Here is an 18,129-nt window from a genome sequence, read left to right on the forward strand (position 1 = left end):
AGGAACTGTGCTATATTAAGGGAGACTAAAGAAGTGTCACAATTAAATATAATATATGATCCTGGTTTGGAATAAAATGTGTAAATTGGTGAGATTTGCCAATTGATGCATTGCATATTAGATAATATTCTATCAGTGGTAAGTTTTCTGAATGTGATAGTAGTACACAAATAGTTAGGAGAATGTTCTTAGAAGATACATCTCTTAAGCATTTAGGGCTAATGCTAACTCTCAAGTGGTCTGCAACTTACTCTCAAATGGTCCAGAAAAAAGGAAAAAAATATATGAGAAAGTGCTAAAATGTGGTAAGTGAAGGTATATGGATAGGAGTTCATTATTCTTTTGTTGTAGCGTTTGTGTAATTTTGAGCTTTTATGTAATAAAAAGCTTAAAAATATATATGTATGTTTATCTAGACTCTTATCTATTCCACTACAACTGCCTTGATCCAAGCCACCATCATTTTTTTCCTTTATTATAAAATTGCTTGTAATGGATCTCCTTGATTCCCCCTTGCTCCCCACTCTACAGTCTGTTCTTAACACAGCAGCAATGTAACAGATTACATCACTCCTCTGCTCAGCTCCTCCACTGGTATCTCATTTTAGTCACGTTCTTATTTTAATGCTGTACAAAAGTCCTGTGCCATCTGCCCCCTTCCCCATCGTTAGACTCTGTCTCCTACTAGACCCCCTCCACTGCTCTGCCATAGCTGTTTCCTCTTCTTCAGATATTTGCATGGCGGATTTCTTCAATACCTTTAAACTGTGTTTACATGTCACCCCCTCTGAGTCCTACCCTGATGACTTAAAAATCACAAACAGTGCTTCCCCACACACACCTCCAGTATTCCTGACCTCCTTTACTCTGCTTTCTTTTCGCTATGGGTCTTAAGCACTGACTAACATGCTGTGTATATAGTTATTTGTTATGGTTATTACTGTGTCTCATTCATAGAATTTATGATCCATGAGATCCACTCCTTTTTCTACCCCAAATTCCAAGATAGAATTTCATTTGTTTCAGGTGATTATCTCTTCTTAAGGCTACAGACCAGATTCTTTGTTCATAACTTTGCTTAACAGAAGTTTATTTCTCCACTGCTGTATGGCTTGAGTCTAGATCACGGGTCAGAGCTTGTGACCATCAGTTTTCAGAAGAAGAAAACCAGAAAGATGGGTACTTTTTTTTTTAAGAACCCAGTTGATTCAAGAAAATGTAACCGAAGGGAAAAATTCAATTGTGTCAAATTGAAGGCAAGCTTAAACATTCCTGCCCTAGCTAAAACCTCTTAATGACTGTAGCCTAAAGGCCTACTGTATGGGTTTTGTGATACTTAGTTTCCCTTTCTTCAGAGACTGAGGTAATAAAAAAATTTGTATTTGCCAGTTTAGATTTTTTTAAAAATAGGACTAGGTGGTTACTTTATGTAAATTTAAAAGTTTATTAAGAATTGTAGCACATTTGGAAAACATAATAGTATTTTAGCATTTTTATAGTATTTAAAAATAATTTTCAAGACATTGTATGTGTAGTAATTTGATTTATGGAGATCAAGGCAGCTCATTTTTGTTTTCCTTCTTCTGAAGCATATAGGCTGTGAGCCTTTTAACTTGTTTGTTTTATCTACATCTATCTGTTTGAGGAAAAGAGAGTAAAAAGACATGATCTTAAAGTGGCATGGACTTTCCTTGACATATCCTTCAGGGTCCATTATATTTGACCCTTGAGCCCTTACGTGACATTTTCTGTGCATTAATGTGTGTAGTGTCCTGTAAATTTTTCTTTTTGTTTGAGTTTTTTTCTTTCAGAATGTTTATTTTTCAGTTTTACCAGCATTTGAACATATCAAAATTCTGATTTTAACACAGTGAGAATCCTCTCTGCTTGTCATTTTTGAAGAAACCAAATGAATTTAAATGAAATCTATGGATTTCTGGGTTTGAAGGCAGGGTCAATTCCTGTGCTTATAGTCCATCCAGTTAAAATGAAGTGAATCCACCCAATCAATACCCAGTAAAATTCTTAAAGCATGGCATTAGTGTTATTGTGTTGTTTGAGTTTTTAGTGTGTTTTTGTTTCTATTAACATGCTGCCTTTTTGCAAATCAAGATCATGCATTAAAATTTAGTCTGCAAAATATGAATGGCAATTTTGTCTTGTTCTTCGTTATAGCAGCCTCACGTCAAAGCATTCGCAAGGTATCTCTGGAGGAAGTTCTGGAATTACTAGGAACAGGGTTTCAACGTGGAAGTTCAGGATTTCTTCGAGCCAGTGGTGATATGCTGAAGGGAACCAGTTCAGTCAGTAGGGATGTTCGAGTTGGAGTTACTCAGGTTGGAATCTCAAATCAGTATCTAAATGTAATTTTCACTGGCCCATAATGCAAGTGTTAGTATCTGAATTCAAGAAAAGTGCTTCGATGCAATATCATCAGTTTTGCTTTCAGAATCATATGCTGATATGATTATGTGAAGCCAAACATTTTTTTAAATCTAGGTTACAAGTAAGAGAAACTTATTTATTCTGTTAAGAAGAGGTTATTTCCTTCAATGTAAAGCTCTTAATAATAGGGGTTTTTGTTTGATTCCTTTGAAACAAATGGCATTTTTGGTTTGTTTCTAGGCCTTATGTTTTCACGTCTTGTGGTTTATCTTGCTTTCTATTGTCTATATGTTTTTATTGTTCAAAATTAAGGTATTAGGTATGTATTATTTAGCATGAACAATATTGAATTTCTGTTTTACATGATTTCAATTCCTGAATAAAAGTTCAGCATGTAATTTACTTATATACTTAAATTCTTCATCCTAAACAAAATTTAAGCAGTAAACCCTTAGAAAAAAGTATCTTAGAATAAAACAACATGAATGTCTCTGTTCTTTCCTTGAATAGTCTTTTTTTCTTAAGTGCATTTATGGTATAGTACAAACTTGTATTTTTAAAAAATTCAAGTCCTCGTTGTTTTATACTGCAGAATTTTAGACTTCATGAAAATACAAAATGCCCTGGAATAATTGTAATTAAACTATATGTTTTTAAGAAACAGATCACATAAGAAAAGTACTGTGTTTGTATATCTTGAGTAAGACAAACCATTGACATTCACAGTTATTCATCACTATAAACATTCCTTTCAAATTTCTGAAATTAAATTCCTAGAGAGTTTATGGTATTGAAGTAGTTAAGTCTTACAGTGTGTTCATACATTTGACTTGGGTTTTCTTGCTTAGAATGTTAAATAACTGGAAGTTTTTGTTTGAAGAAGTGACAGACCTGTTTTACATATTAGCTGGCTACGCTGAAACTTCTCACAGTTTGAGGAAGATAAAACAGACAGGCAGCATTAATGAAATCTCAGTTGAAAGACTTTTGTGTTCCAGGTTTTGCTTTAAACAAATAAAAATGTTACTACAGGGTGGTGCAACCGTGGCTCAGTGGCAGAATTCTCACCTGCCATGCCAGAGACCTGGATTCGATTCCTGGTGCCTGCCCATGCCAAAAAAAAAAAAGTTACTACATTTATATAGCTAAAATGGCTGTACACAAGGGAAGGATAACATTTGTAGGGGGAAAAGAAGAGATACTAGTAAGTGCAGCATATTTTATAGAAGAGAAAATATTAATACATGAATGAGATGATTTAATTTTGAAGATAAAACTTCATTCTTTTTCAGGCTTACGTGGTATTTGTTTCAACACTAGGAGGAATCTGGCTAGAGAGACATTTTGCTGCCTTTCTTTCTCATATCCTAAGCCTTGTGTCACAGTCACACCCTAAAGCCACCCAAACTCAGATTGATGCTGTCTGCTGTCGCCGTTGTGTTTCATTTATACTTCGAACTGCTATAGGAGGTCTTCTTGGAGAAAAGGCTCAAATTGCTGCTGCCAAGGATATTTGCCAGGCCATCTGGAAGCTGAAGAAACTTGTGGGTAGGTATCTAATAAGACTTTTAACAGTGCTGAGGGAAGTGTCCATTTGGAAAGCCGAGATTGGTGTATTGCTATTTTTATTTGTAAAAAAAAAAAATAGAAGTCAGTTGTTTTCAGGTAGAGAAGTTAGTACAGGTGATATGTAAGTCATCTAACTTAGTAAGAACTATCTTTTTTTTCTTTTTGTGAAATTTGCGTTTAGTGAATTTCATAGATCTTAAGTTTATGGTTTGCTAAGTTTTGACAAAAACATATACTCCTGTAAAAAAAAGCCCAATCAAGACATAGAGCATTTTCCTTCCAGAAAAATTCCTTCCTAACCTCTCCCTGCCACAAGTGACTCTTATTCTGATTTCTGTTAACAAGAGCTAATTGTTCATGAGATTCTTTTCGTACAACACTGCATCACTTGAACAGCAATCAGTATTGCTGGTATTGTGTTTGATAAGGCAGTCAAGCCAACTCACCTGGGACAGAAGAGTCTCTTCAATAAATGGTGCCTAAAGAACTAGATATCCAAATGCAAAATGAACTGTGCAAATGAACTGTGATATTACTATCTGCCAAAACTGTTAAAGAAATTCAGAGGGGAGAGAAATTCTATAGCATAAGGAAAGACATTCCTGAGAAGATGGATTTGAATAAGTTTTTGAATAAGCTACGGATAGGCAGGGAAGGGGAAACTGTTCTCTTCCCCTCGGTAATTCCATCCTCAGCTTTACTCAGTTAAAGAAGGAAAGAAAAATAGAATGCCAAAGAAAACCCTGAATTATCTAAGGAAAAAACCAAAATCACTGAGTTAACACAGAAGTGCGTGAGTTTACCTTAAATGGGAAAGCCTAAGTTTTCTACCACCAAGAGGAACAGAAGCTTGACATAAAAATGAAGGTCAGTTTTGAAAAATAAATTTACAACTGAGCTTAAGTTTACAGTTTGCTAAGTTTTGACAAAAATATATACTCCTGTAAAAAAAGCCCAATCAAGACATAGAACATTTTCCTTCTGGAAAAATTCTTTCCTAACCCCTCCCTGCCACAAGTAACTCTTATTCTGATTTCTTAGGGGTGGGTTGTGAAGATGCCATCATTTTTTTACAAGTTAGTATGGAGAAAAGATTGGAATAAAGCTATTCTGGGGAAAGGTGGAGGTGAGATTGCAAGGACCTAGAGTATTTTGTTGGAGAAGGATGTTCAGAAGCCCTAGAGTACTTTTCAGGTATACCTGTATGCTCAGATTATGCCAGGTGCGAATAGCTGAGGATGGAATTACCGAGGGGAAGAGAACAGTTTCCCCTTCCCTGTCTATCCATAGCTTATTCAAAACCTTGATTCAAGTCCATCTTCTCAGGAATGTCTTTCCTTATGCTATAGAATTTCTCTCCCCTCTGAATTTCTTTAACAGTTTTGGCAGATAGTAATTTCATAGTTCACAAGCTCAGTTGTAAATTTATTTTTCAAAACTGACCTTCATTTTTATGTCAAGCTTCTGTTCCTCTTGGCAGTAGAAAACTTATGCTTTCCCATTTAAGATAAACTCACGCACTTCTGTTTTAATTCAGTAATTTTGTTTTTTTCCTTAGATAATTCAGGATTTTCTTTGGCATTCTATTTTTTTTACTTCTTTAACTTTTTTTTATTAATTTTTTTTTTAAATACCAAAAAACACCAAACGCAAACATTCTTAACTTTTGCTCATTCCATTCTACATATATAATCAGTAATTCACAATATCATGACATAGTTGCATATTCATCATCATGATCATTTCTTAGAACCTTTGCATCTATTCAGAAAAAGAAATAAAAAGCAAAAATTCATACATACCAGACCCCTTACCCCTCCCTTTCATTGATCATTAGCATTTCAATCTAAATTTATTTTAACATTTGTTCCCCCTATTATTTATTTTTATTCCATATGTTTTACTCATGTGTCGATAAGGTAGATAAAAGGAGCATCAGACACAAGGTTTTCACAATCACACAGTCAACATTGTGAAAGCTATATCATTAAACAATCATCTTCAAGAAACATGGCTACTGGAACACAGCTCTACATTTTCAGGCGGTTCCCTCCAGCCTCTCCATTACATCTTGATTAACAAGGTGATATCTATTTAATGTGTAAGAATAGTTTCCGGGATAAACTCTTGACTCTGTTTGAAATTTCTCAACCATTGACACTTTATTTTGTCTCATTTCTCTCTTCTCCCTTTTAGTCAAGAAGGTTTTCTCAATCCCTTGATACTGAGTCTCAGCTCATTCTAGGGGTTTTCTCCGTCCCTTGATGCTGAGTCTCAGCTCATTCTAGGATTTCTGTCTGTTGTTGCCAGGAATGTCCACAACCCTGGGAGTCATGTCCCATGTAGACGGGGAGGGCAGTGAGTTTGCTTGTTGTGTTTGTTGGAGAGAGAGGCCATATCTGAGCAACAGAAGAGGTTCTCTTGGGAGTGACTCTTAGGCCTAATTTTAAGTAGGCTTGACCTGTCCTTTGTGGGGTTAAGTTTCATATGAACAAACCCCAAGATTGGGGGTTCAGCCTAGAGCTTTGATTTTCTGCACTGCTTGTGAGAATATCAAGAATTCAACTTGGGAAAGTGGAATTTTCCCCCTTTCTCACCATTCCTCGAAGGACACTTTGCAAATACTTTTTTATTCACTGTTCAAATCACTCTGGGATCTATTGGGGCATCACTCTGGACAAAGCAACAAAATCTCATGCCCTACTGAAGGTTCCATGTACTTATGGTGTTCAATTAAGCTGTCTACATAAGTTATATTAGGAAATGCACTAGTTAAAACACAAATTCTGTACCAAATAAACATTTTTTGCTTTAGTCTCACACATAAGTTAAAATTTTAAAATATTAATTGCCATCTATTTTCAGCACCCTGCAGTAATGACATTCCTTTGTTCTTCCTCATGCAAAAAACACTTTTAAAATTTGTACATTTAGTCACTGTCATTATATACTCTAAGCATTCCTAGATTATACCATCTCAGTCTTTATTGTCTATCTTTCTTTCTGATTTCATTTGTGACCCCAGGCCTCCTCCCCTTACCATTCTTGCATTCAGCTTTATAAAGTGTTTTAACATAATTGTATTATAGTTAGGTAATATTGTGCTGTCCATTTCTGAGTTTTTACATTCAGTCCTGTTGTACAATCTGTATCCCTTAAGCTCCAATTACCCAATATCTTACCCTATTTCTATCTCCTGATGGTCTCTATTACCAATGAAATTCTCCAAGTTTATTCACTAATGTAAGTTCATTTCAGTGAAATCATACAGTATTTGTCCTTTTGTTTCTGACTAATCTCACTCAGCATAATGTCCTTAAGGTCCATCCATGTTGTTACATACTTCATAATTTTATTCTGTCTTACAGCTGCATAATATTTCATCATATGTATATACCGCAGTTTGTTTAGCCACTCGTCTGTTGATGGACATTTTGACTGTTTCCATCTCTTTGCAATTGTAAATAATGCTGCTATAAACATTGGTGTGCTAATGTCCGTTTGTTTCCTTTCCCTCATGTCCTCTGAGTAGATACCTAGCAATTGTGTTGCTGGGTCATATGGCAATTCTATATTTAGCTTCATAAGGAACTACCAAACTGCCTTCCACAGCAGTTGTACCATTTGACATTCCCACCAACAGTGGATAAGTGAGCCTGTCTCTCCACATCTTCTCCAGCACTTGTCATTTTCTATTTTATTGATAATGGCCATTCTGGTGGATATGAGATGATATCTCATTGTGGTTTTGATTTGCATTTCTCTAATAGCCAGGGAAGTTGAGCATCTCTTCATGTACCTTTTGGCCATTTGTATTTCCTCTTCTGAGAAGTGTCTGTTCATGTCTTTTGCCCATTTTGTAATTGGGTTGGCTGTCTTTTTGTTGTTGAGTTGAACAATCTCTTTATAAATTCTGGATACTAGACCTTTATCGGATATATTGTTTCCAAATATTGTCTCCCATTGTGTAGGCTGTCTTTTTACTTTCCTGACGAAGTTCCTTGATGCACAAAAGTGTTTAATTTTGAGGAGTTCCCATTTATTTATTTATTTCTTCAATGCTCTTGCTTTGAGTTTAAGGTCTAGGAAATGCCTCCAAGTATAAGATTTATAAGATATTTCCCTACATTCTCTTCCAACAGTTTTATGGTCTTAGATCTAATGTTTAGGTCTTTGATCCATTTTGAGTTAATTTTTGTATAGGGTGTGAGATATGGATCCTTTTTCATTTTTTTGCATTTGGATATCCAGTTCTTTAGGAACCATTTATTGAAGAGACTGTTCTGTCCCAGGTGAGTTGGCTTGACTGTCTTATCAAACATCAGTTGTCCATAGATAAGAGGGTCTGGATCTGAACAGTATTCTATTCCATTGGTCAGTATATCTATCTTTATGCCAGTACCATGCTGTTTTGATCACTGTAGCTTCATAATACACCTTAAAGTCAGGCAGCATGAGACCCCCAACTTCATTTTTTTTTCCTCAGAATACTTATAGCTATTCGGGGCACCCTGCCCTTCAAGTTAAATTTGGTTATTGGTTTTTCTATTTCTGAAAAATAAGTTTTGGGGATTTTAATTGGTATTGCATTGAATCTGTAAATCAATTTAGGTAGAATTGACATCTTAACTATATTTAGTCTTCCAATCCATGAACACGATATGCCCTTCCATCTATTTAGGTCTTCTGTGATTTCTTTTAACAATTTCTTGTAGTGTTCTTTGTATAGATCTTTTGTCTCTTTAGTTAAATTTATTCCTAAATATTTTATTCTTTTGGTTGCAATTGTAAATGGAATTCTCTTCTTGATTTCCTCCTTAGATTGTTCATTACTAGTGTATAGAAACACTACAGATTTGTGAGTGTTGATCTTGTAACCTGCCATTTTGCTGTACTCATTTATTAGCTCTAGTAGTTTTGTTGTGGATTTTTCAGGGTTTTCAACATACAACATCATATCATCTGCAAACAGTGAGAGTTTTACTTCTTCCTTCCCAATTTTGATGCCTTGTATTTCTTTTTCTTGTCTTATTGCTCTGGCTAGAACTTCCAACACAGTGTTGAATAATAATGGTGATAATGGACATCCTTGTCTCATTCCTGATCTTAGGGGGAAAGTTTTCAGGTTTTCCCCATTGAGGATGATGTTAGCTGTGGGTTTTTCATATATTCCCTTTATCATTTTGAGGAAGTTCCCTTTCATTCCTATCCTTTGAAGTGTTTTTAACAGGAGAGGATGTTGAATTTTGTCAAATGCCTTTTCTGCATCAATCGAGCTGATCATGTGGTTTTTCTGCTTTGATTTGTTGGTATGGTGTACTACATTAATTGATTTTCTTATGTTGAACCATCCTTGTGTACCTGGGATGAATCCTACTTGGTCATGATGTATAATTCTTTTAATGTGTTACTGGATTTGATTTGCTAGAATTTTGTTGAGGATTTTTGCATCTATATTCATTAGAGAGATTGGTCTGTAGTTTTCTTTTTTGTAACATCTTTGTCTGGCTTTGGTATGAGGTGATGTTGGCTTCATAGAATAAGTTAGGTAGCTTTCCCTCCTCTTCAATTTTTTTGAAGAGTTTGAGCAGGATTGGTACTAATTCTTTCTGGAATGTTTGGTAGAATTCACATGTGAAGCCATCTGGTCCTGGACTTTTCTTTTTGGGGAGCTTCTTAATGACTGATTCAATTTCTTTACTTGTGATTGGTTTGTTGAGGTCATCTATTTCTTCTTGAGTCAAAGTTGGTTGTTCATGCCTTCCTAGAAAGTTGTCCATTTCATCTACATTGTCCTATTTGTTAGCATAAAGTTGTTCATAGTATCCTGTCATTACTTCCTTTATTTCTGTGAGGTCAGTGGTTATGTCTCCTCTTCTATTTCTGATATTTATTTGCATCCTCTCTCTTCTTCTTTTTGTCAGTCTTGCTAAGGGTCCATCAATCTTATTGATTTTCTGTTAAAAGCAGCTTCTGGTTTTGTTGATTTTCTCAATTGTTTTCATGTTCTCAATTTCATTTATTTCTGCTCTAATCTTCATTATTTCTTTCGTTTTGCTTGCTTTGGGGTTAGTTTGCTGTTCTTTTTCTAGTTCTTCCAAGTGGACAGTTAATTCCTTGATTTTTACCCTTTCTTCTTGTTTGATATAGACATTTAGGGCAATAAATTTCCCTCTTAGCACTGCCTTTGCTGCATTCCATAAGTTTTGATATGTTGTGTTTTCATTTTCATTTGCCTCGATATATTTACTGGTTTCTCTTGTAATTTCTTCCTTGACCCACTGGTTGTTTAAGAGTGTGTTGTTGACCCTCCACATACTTGTGAATTTGTGCAACTTCATTCCTTTATGATCTGAGAAAATGTTTTATATGATTTCAATCTTTTTAAATTTATTGAGTCTTCCTTTGTGACCCAGCATATGTTCTATCCTTGAGAATGATCCACGAGCACTTGAGAAAAAAGTGTATCTTGCAGTTGTGGGTTGTAATATTCTATAAATGTCTGTTAAGTCTACTTCATTGATTGTATTATTCAAATTCTCTGTTTCTTTATTGATCCTCTGTCTAGATGTTATGTCCATTGATGAGATCGTAAAATTGAAGTCTCCAACTGTATTGATAGATGTGTCTATTTCTCTTTTCAGTGTTTTCATGTTTGCCTTATGTATTTTGGAGCATTCTGGCTCGGTGCATAAAATTTATGATTGTCATGTCTTCTTGTTGAATTGTTCTTTTTATTAATACATAGTGTCCTTCTTTGTCTCCTTTAACTGTTTTACATTTGAAGTCTAATTTGTTGATATTAGTATAGCTACTTCTGCTCTTTTCTGATTGTTATTTGCATGAAGTATCTTTTCCCAACCTTTCACTTTCAACTTTTGTTTATCCTTGGGTCTAAGATGTGTTTCCTGTAGACAGCATATAGATCGGTCCTGTTTTTTAATCCATTCTGCCAGTCTGTGTCTTTTGATTGGGGAGTTTAATTCATTAACATTTAGTGCTATTACTGTATGGGTAGTATTTTCTTCTACCATTTTGCCTTTTGGATTTTATATGTCATATCTAATTTTTCTTCATTTTACCTTTGCTCATAGTCTTCCTTTCTACATTCTTCTCCACATCTCTCTCTCTCCTGTCTTTTCATATCTGTCTCTAGTGCTCCCTTTAGTATTTCTTGCAGAGCTGGTCTCTTGGTCACAAATTCTCTCAGTGATTTTTTTGTCTGAAAATGTTTTAATTTCTCCCTCATTTTTGAAGGACAATTTTGCTGGATATGGAATCCTTGGTTGGCAGTTTTTCTCTTTTAGTAGTTTAAATATATCATCCCACTGTTCTTGCCTCCATGGTTTCTGCTGAGAAATCTGTGCATAGTCTTATTGGGCTTCCCTTGTATGTGATGGATTGCTTTTCTCTTGCTGCTTTCAAGATTCTCTTTCTCTTTGACGTCTGACATTCTGATTAGTAAGTGTCTTGGAGTATGTCTATTTGGATCTTTTCTCTTTGGAGTATCCTGCACTTCTTGGATCTGTAATTTTAAGTCTTTCATAAGAGTTGGGAAATTTTCAGTGATAATTTCCTCCATTAGTTTTTCTCCTCCTTTTCCCTTCTCTTCTCCTTCTCGGACACCCACAACATGTATATTCGTATGCTTCATATTGTGATTCAGTTCCCTGAGTCCCTGCTCATATTTTTCCATTTTTTTCCCTAAATTTTCTTTTGATTGTTGGATTTCAGATGTTCCGTCCTCCAGTTCACTCATCCTGCCTTCTGCCTCTCACAGTCTAACATTGTAGGTTTCCATTGTTTTTTTTTTTTTCCTCCCTTCTACTGTGCCTTTCATTCCCATAAATTCTGTGGTTTGTTTTCAGACTTTCGATTTCTTCTTTTTGTTCATTCCTTGCCTTCTTTATATCCTCCCTCAATTCATTGATTTGATTTTTGATGAGGTTTTCCATGTCTGTTCGTACATTCTGAATTAATTGTTTCAACTCCTGTATCTCATTTGAATTGTTGCTTTGTCCCTTTGACTGGGCCATCTCTTCAGTTTTCCTAGTGTTATTTCTTATTTTTTGCTGGCGTCTAGGCATTTAATTACCTTAATTAGTTTATTCTGGAGATTGTTTTCACTTCTTTTACCTCGGGTTTTCTTGTTGGATGAATTTGTTGTCTGTCTGTTCTTTGACATTCAGTTCAGCTTTTTCTGGACCACTAGCTTAAGTTTTATTTGACAGAGGAGAATTTTTCAGTTCTTGTTTTCTTGTTTCTTGCCCTGCCTATATGATGCCTTCCCCCACCCCCCACCCTTAGGAGGGTCTGCTTAGGTATTATAGACCTCAGCCGCATTTTCCCAGACCAAACTGGCCTCCTGTCAGGAGCAAAAAGTCACCTGCATCAATTTTCCTTAAGGGTGAGATCCAGCAGATTGAAAGATTTTCCTGTGAAGTCTCTGGGCTCTGTGTTTCTTATCCTGCCAAGTATGTGGCGCTTGTCTGCCTGCAGGTCCCGCCAGCATAAGATGATGCAGTACCTTTAACTTTGGCAGAATCTCCCTGCTGGGGGCATGGTGGAGATAGAGGCGAGATTGTAGGCTGGTTTTAATGGCTTCAAATTATCAAACTCTGGTGTCTGAATTCCTTGAGGGAGGGATTCCACCAGAGTTGGACCTCACCCCTGCCCTGGGGAAGGCATGGATTCCAGACAAGCCCTCAAACAAGCTTGTTTCTGCCTATGCCTGGGGCAGTTGCAGCCTGAGAAGCCCTACCACTGTATCCAAAGGCAGTCAAGCCTCTGTAGAAACACAGCCACAAAAACCTCTGTTTCTTTTTTTTTCTTTTTCCGTCAGCCCTGTCCCCTTGCCGCTGGGGCAAAAATCAGTGACCTTCACTTTTACCAGGTTCACCTGAGCTGGGGGTCTATATTTAGTTGTCAGAATTTGTGAATTAATTCCATGCTTACAGCTTAGTTACACTCAGCCCTTGCTGCTGGTAAAGTCCCTTTCCTTTCCCCTCTGGGAAGCAGTCTGTGGGGCAGGGGTGCTGGCTGCTTCAGCTTGGGGAACACACGGTTCTGGGGGAGCTCGCACCCAGTCCAGCTGGTCCAGACTGGGGTACGCTATGTGTCAGGTCACTGACATGGCCCCAGGAACTGTTCTGTACTCTTCCTGGTTATTTAGTAGCCGTTCTGGAGGACAAACTGAATCTCACACCTTGCTAAACTGCCATCTTGGCACCTTCCCCTCTTCTTCTTTAACTTTTAATTGCATTTATTGTATGTTGATATATTCCCAAGCCATAAGTTTCTGTTTCTTATGTTTCTTCTGGGATTTCTTTTTCTTCTGTTCAGCTTCTTCTTCTAGTTTAGGGACAACTTTTTTCCTTTTCATAAAGATCATCACAGTGTGGTACAGGAAAGTTCGTGCGCTAATCTAACCATGAGCTCTGTAAGTACGGCCACACATTTTGGGGGCTTTGTTCACCTGGATGTGCTTGTTGACCAAAGATCCTGCGTCTAAACCCTTAAGTTCACAATTACTTTCTGCCTTTTTAAGCATGTGCCACAAAAATTTCGCACTCTTTTGAGGCTACCAGTCCTGTATCCAACCCCACTATTTGCCCTGGGCACATCTACCAATGTCAACATTGTAATGACAGAATTACATTCCTTATGTAAAGTGACATCATACATGGTGGCTTTTTGAAAATCATACCCTTGATGGGCTGAGTAGTGTCTCAGGTCTTCTTAAAGTGTGCACGAAGATTTGAGTGTCTTAATTTGCATGATTTTGTGGGGTTTTCTGGGTCAACTGAATACAAACCATTTTCATAGATAATCTCATTGGCATTCCATCTTATATGTAAGAGCTGTTGTTTATGGTAAACAGTATAAATCTTGAAGACTCGTGATAATAGTTCCTTGGAATTTGTGATCTACTTCCTATAAAAGTTAAGATAAATTATTTTAGAACAGTTTAGTCTGTTTCAATTCCTGTACTGTCTTAAATCTAATCTGCTTAAATATCAATAAAATTAAAATATTTTTTAGTTTCCCATGAGTTCACCCTTTCAGCACCAATTGCTAAAAGAGTAATAAAGGGTTGATGATCAGGTTGCTTGAATTAAATCAGGTTACATTATGTTTTATTATTCTTTGTCTATTGATATAGGTCTTCATTTAGTACTTTAAATGACTATTTCAAGGATTTCATATGGATAAGTGATTTTATTAATTTTTGCCTTTATACTGTTCTGCTAACACCTACTCCTGCAATATTTTTTAATGAAAGAGTGATTGCATAGCTTATTCTTGGACTTCACTCAGATGCAGCAATGAGCGATGGTAACTTGGAAACCCGGCTTGGCTCCACAGATGTAGCAGCCAGCCAGCATATGCTGGTATGTGCTTTACAAGAACTTGGAAATCTCATACACAGTCTTGGCACTACAGCTGCACCTTTGCTGCAGGATTCAAGTACAGGTATATCTACTGATCTGAATACCTTGTTTTTCTTCTTTACTTTTATTGTAGGCAACTTTTTTCCAGGAAGGAAGTCTCCATTGCCTGGTTCACTTTTTATAGATTCCACTGTAGGGCTGCTTTATGAAATGTATATATATATATTTGAATATTTTTGCTTTCACAATTGAAGGCTTTCTTTAAGCCCTTCCCTTTCTGAAGATATTTAATAAAAAATAGAAGAACTTACAAACAGTAAACCAGAGCTCATTGCTCTTATCTGCAGTGAAAACGTTTCTGTATGATAAAAGTAATTCAGAGTATTCGGTTCCTAAAACATCTTTTCAAACAGTTTTTATTTTCTTTCGTCTTTGAAAATTAGCTATTGAACTTTTTTTATTTGGATATAATCCACATCATAAAAATTTACTTTTTAAAAGTTTATAGTTCAGTCCTTTTTACTACATTCACAGTGTTGTGCAACCATTAGTAGTATCTAACTGCAGAACATTTTCATCACCCATAAAAAAACTGCATACCCATTAGCAATCACTCCTTTTATTTCCCCTCCTCCTCCTAAGTCTTAGCAAGTACTAATATACTTTCTGTCTATGGATTTGCTTGTTCTAGACATTTCATATGTGTGAACTCATACAATATATGAACTTTTGTGACTGGTTTCTTTTGTTTAATCACTTTTTTTGTTGTGTAGTCACTTTTAAAATTTATTTTTAAGGCTTTGTCCTTTTACTGCTATGCACATTTTCTGCTGACTAAGAAGCTTTATACTATGATTGTGTTTGTAAGCTATTTAAACCTAGGCATATATTATTTAAGTAGCAGTTGACATGAAACTATTATATGTTTTGATGAATGTATATGTATAATTATAGCAAATGTAGGCTGTTTTCTTAGTAGTAGAGGTACTCTGTCTTCTTAGTGAGTTAGAGGCCCAGTAAAGACCCAGTGATGCCTCAATTTCATTTAACATTTTGTTCTCAGATGAGAACAATACGGTAGATAGAAAATATCCTAAATATGTAGAAAGATAAACTATAAGGGAGGGAAAAAAGAAGGATGGGGCAAGATGTGATTTTCTTCTTAAGTTGTATTAGTTATTTCTAGATAACTTGTCATATATAGTACAAAATTAGTAATGATCTCAAGAAAAATAAGCAGTTTGTTGGCTCATTGTAGGAAATTAAATGTTTCTTTTGTATACTGACTTAATTTAATCCAGTTTTCATAAGATGTATTTGAAGTAATTCTTCGGTACAAAAATTACTTATAATTATGTATCACTTGAGTTTTTAAAATTCTGAGTTGGCTTTTGATTAAAATAATGTACTTTATATCCAAGTGGCTACTTTTTCTTTTGATTATTTTATGACTGAGTTTTATCTGTTTATCTAAGTTGTCATTTGTTTGTTCCGTCCCTCCAGGTCTTCTTGACAGTGTCATTTCAGTTGTAATTCATCCTAGCGTTTCTGTTCGACTCGCAGCAGCTTGGTGTTTACACTGCATTGCTGTGGCATTACCTTCCTACCTAACACCACTCTTAGATCGTTGCCTCGAACGGCTCACTGTACTTAAGTCATCACCTGAAGCAGTGACTGGCTTTAGTTTTGCCGTGGCATCTTTGTTGGGAGCAGTGAAACATTGTCCTTTAGGAATTCCTCATGGAAAGGGCAAGGTAATAATTTCATTCTCCATACATATGATAATGATGTTTCAAGTTCTTCCTAAAAACACCATAGTCTTTTTTGTATATTGCCCAGTTGAAGCCATGCGGGGCAAATTTCTGAACCATCCGCTGTACTATTTCTTAAGTGTTAAATATAATCAGCATAATTGCTGTGAAAGGGATTAAAAAACTGATTTAGCTACACTTAAGTAGAAGTGCTTTCTATGATTTTTGTTAGAAACCTCTCCATTTACACGATTAAGTCCTGGAAACTTTATTTTGCTGTATATATAGCCCTGCCATATAAGTGCATTTAAAATTGAATTTTAAAGGACAAATAGAGCTGTAAACTTCATCAGTAATTTTTTAGTTAGTGGTATCATTGACATTATTATTTTTTAATTAGTCTATATGTGTATATAATAAGATAAAATAAATAAATAATGACAATGTTAGGAACCAAAATTTTCTGTATAAAAAAAGAGTTAAGTTATAGAATCAAGAAAATTAAGTAAAAATCCCTTAGGTCAGATTTCAATTGGAAATGTTAGCAAGAACTCATAATTTTATTTTTTCAAAAGTACATATTTTTACTGTCCAGTGCAAAGGCCTAAAAACAATGAAGACCCAGCAGCAGAAAGTACCTCTAGTGCCCAGATTTGTGGTCTAAATACCATTTTCCACCAAAAGAAATCAGATTCTATGGAAGAAAAGCTGATTCCAAGTCTAGGGAAGGAAATACACAGTATAAGCCTATGACATCCAGTTATTCCAGAAAGCAAAGTCATCAAAGACTACTAGATTCATGTTACACGTACACAGGAGACAACTTACAGTGCTCCTACTAATAAAAAATGGGATACTTTGATTATCTAAAAGAATAATGACTACAGTGAATTGAAACATATCAAATAAATAAAGCATCTTGAATTTCATAATGATACAAAAAAGAGAAAAGCCAAAAGCAAAATTTCATTGCTACATTAAAAAATTGGTTTTCTGTATAAATTTTGTGCTTTTTTAATGTAGCACTTTCAAATAGAAAAGTGATACAGAGCCTAATGAATAAATTACTTAGTTTTATTGTACAAAGGATTTCGAAGACAACTATAAAAGTTTATATTTTTAAAAAAGGAAATACAGAACAGTTAAAATGGACAAAGCATAGCATAGAATTTTGTTTTGTTTTGTTTTTGCATAACAATACAAGTTGTCAGAGAATGCTTGACAAGGAAAGCCCTCAGCCCAGACCTTACACGCATTTAAGTATTTCATAAAAAATAAGTCACCATTGTTCCTTTATTTCTTATTGTCACTCCTATGTCATTATTAATGAGTGTTGTCATATACCCTCCATAATTTAGATTATGCAGAAAAATACATTCCAAAAAGTATGTTGAGTATTGACAACACTATTGGAATAAGGTGATTGACAACTTAAAGAGGTGATACTCGTTTAAATTAATTATTTTAGTTATATTCTGAACTAACACACATCACACCTTGCTAAGTAAATAACTGTCTTTGCATGCATTTGATTAAATTTCATAGCCTCAGGTCTCTTCAATTCAGGCAGAAAACATTCTCATTTCCTGTATCATATTTATAATTTATTTCTAAGGTCATATTCACTTGTCATGATGTCACCTAAATGATTTGTTTTGTGCACACTTTTTGAGTATTATGCATTGACTATTTAGGCTGCAGTAAGATTTGTAGTAAGTACGTTAGTTGTTCTAAAATTCAGTAGCCTTTCTCTTTAGAAATAACATAAATCAGTGTTGCATTCTCAAATCAATTCATTAAAATCTTTATAACTTAAATTATACCTGAAACAGACCACTAATCTACTAATAGTGTAAGAAACTTGCAATAGGTGTACTATTTCTCTGTATAAATGATTTTAAAATTCCAACTGAGGGTAACCGCTACCACAAATAGCTTAAAGACATTTAGTTAACTATTAGCATGCCATTACTTATATAATAGGAAGCTCAATCAGTAGATTGATTTCATTCATCAAAGGTCAAAAATAGAAT

The 18,129-nt window shown here is 35.2% G+C and overlaps 1 protein-coding gene across 6 annotated transcripts in view; it reads left to right on the forward strand.

Annotated features, from left to right (window-relative positions):
• The window catches only part of HEATR5A (HEAT repeat containing 5A), a 216,380-nt gene that overhangs the window by 59,710 nt on the left and 138,541 nt on the right, over positions 1-18,129 (forward strand). For all 6 annotated transcript variants that reach the window (XR_013162228.1, XM_077127002.1, XM_077127001.1 and 3 more), the window contains exons 7-10: positions 2,176-2,336; positions 3,678-3,933; positions 14,272-14,427; positions 15,849-16,099. Coding sequence is in view for 5 of the 6 variants with exons in the window: in XM_077127002.1 (XP_076983117.1) it covers positions 2,176-2,336; positions 3,678-3,933; positions 14,272-14,427; positions 15,849-16,099 (824 nt within the window). In the remaining variant the exon portion in view is untranslated. The remainder of the gene's footprint in view (positions 1-2,175; positions 2,337-3,677; positions 3,934-14,271; positions 14,428-15,848; positions 16,100-18,129) is intronic.

The sequence above is a fragment of the Tamandua tetradactyla genome, chromosome 14 (assembly GCF_023851605.1).
Source record: "Tamandua tetradactyla isolate mTamTet1 chromosome 14, mTamTet1.pri, whole genome shotgun sequence".
Lineage (NCBI taxonomy): Eukaryota > Metazoa > Chordata > Mammalia > Pilosa > Myrmecophagidae > Tamandua > Tamandua tetradactyla.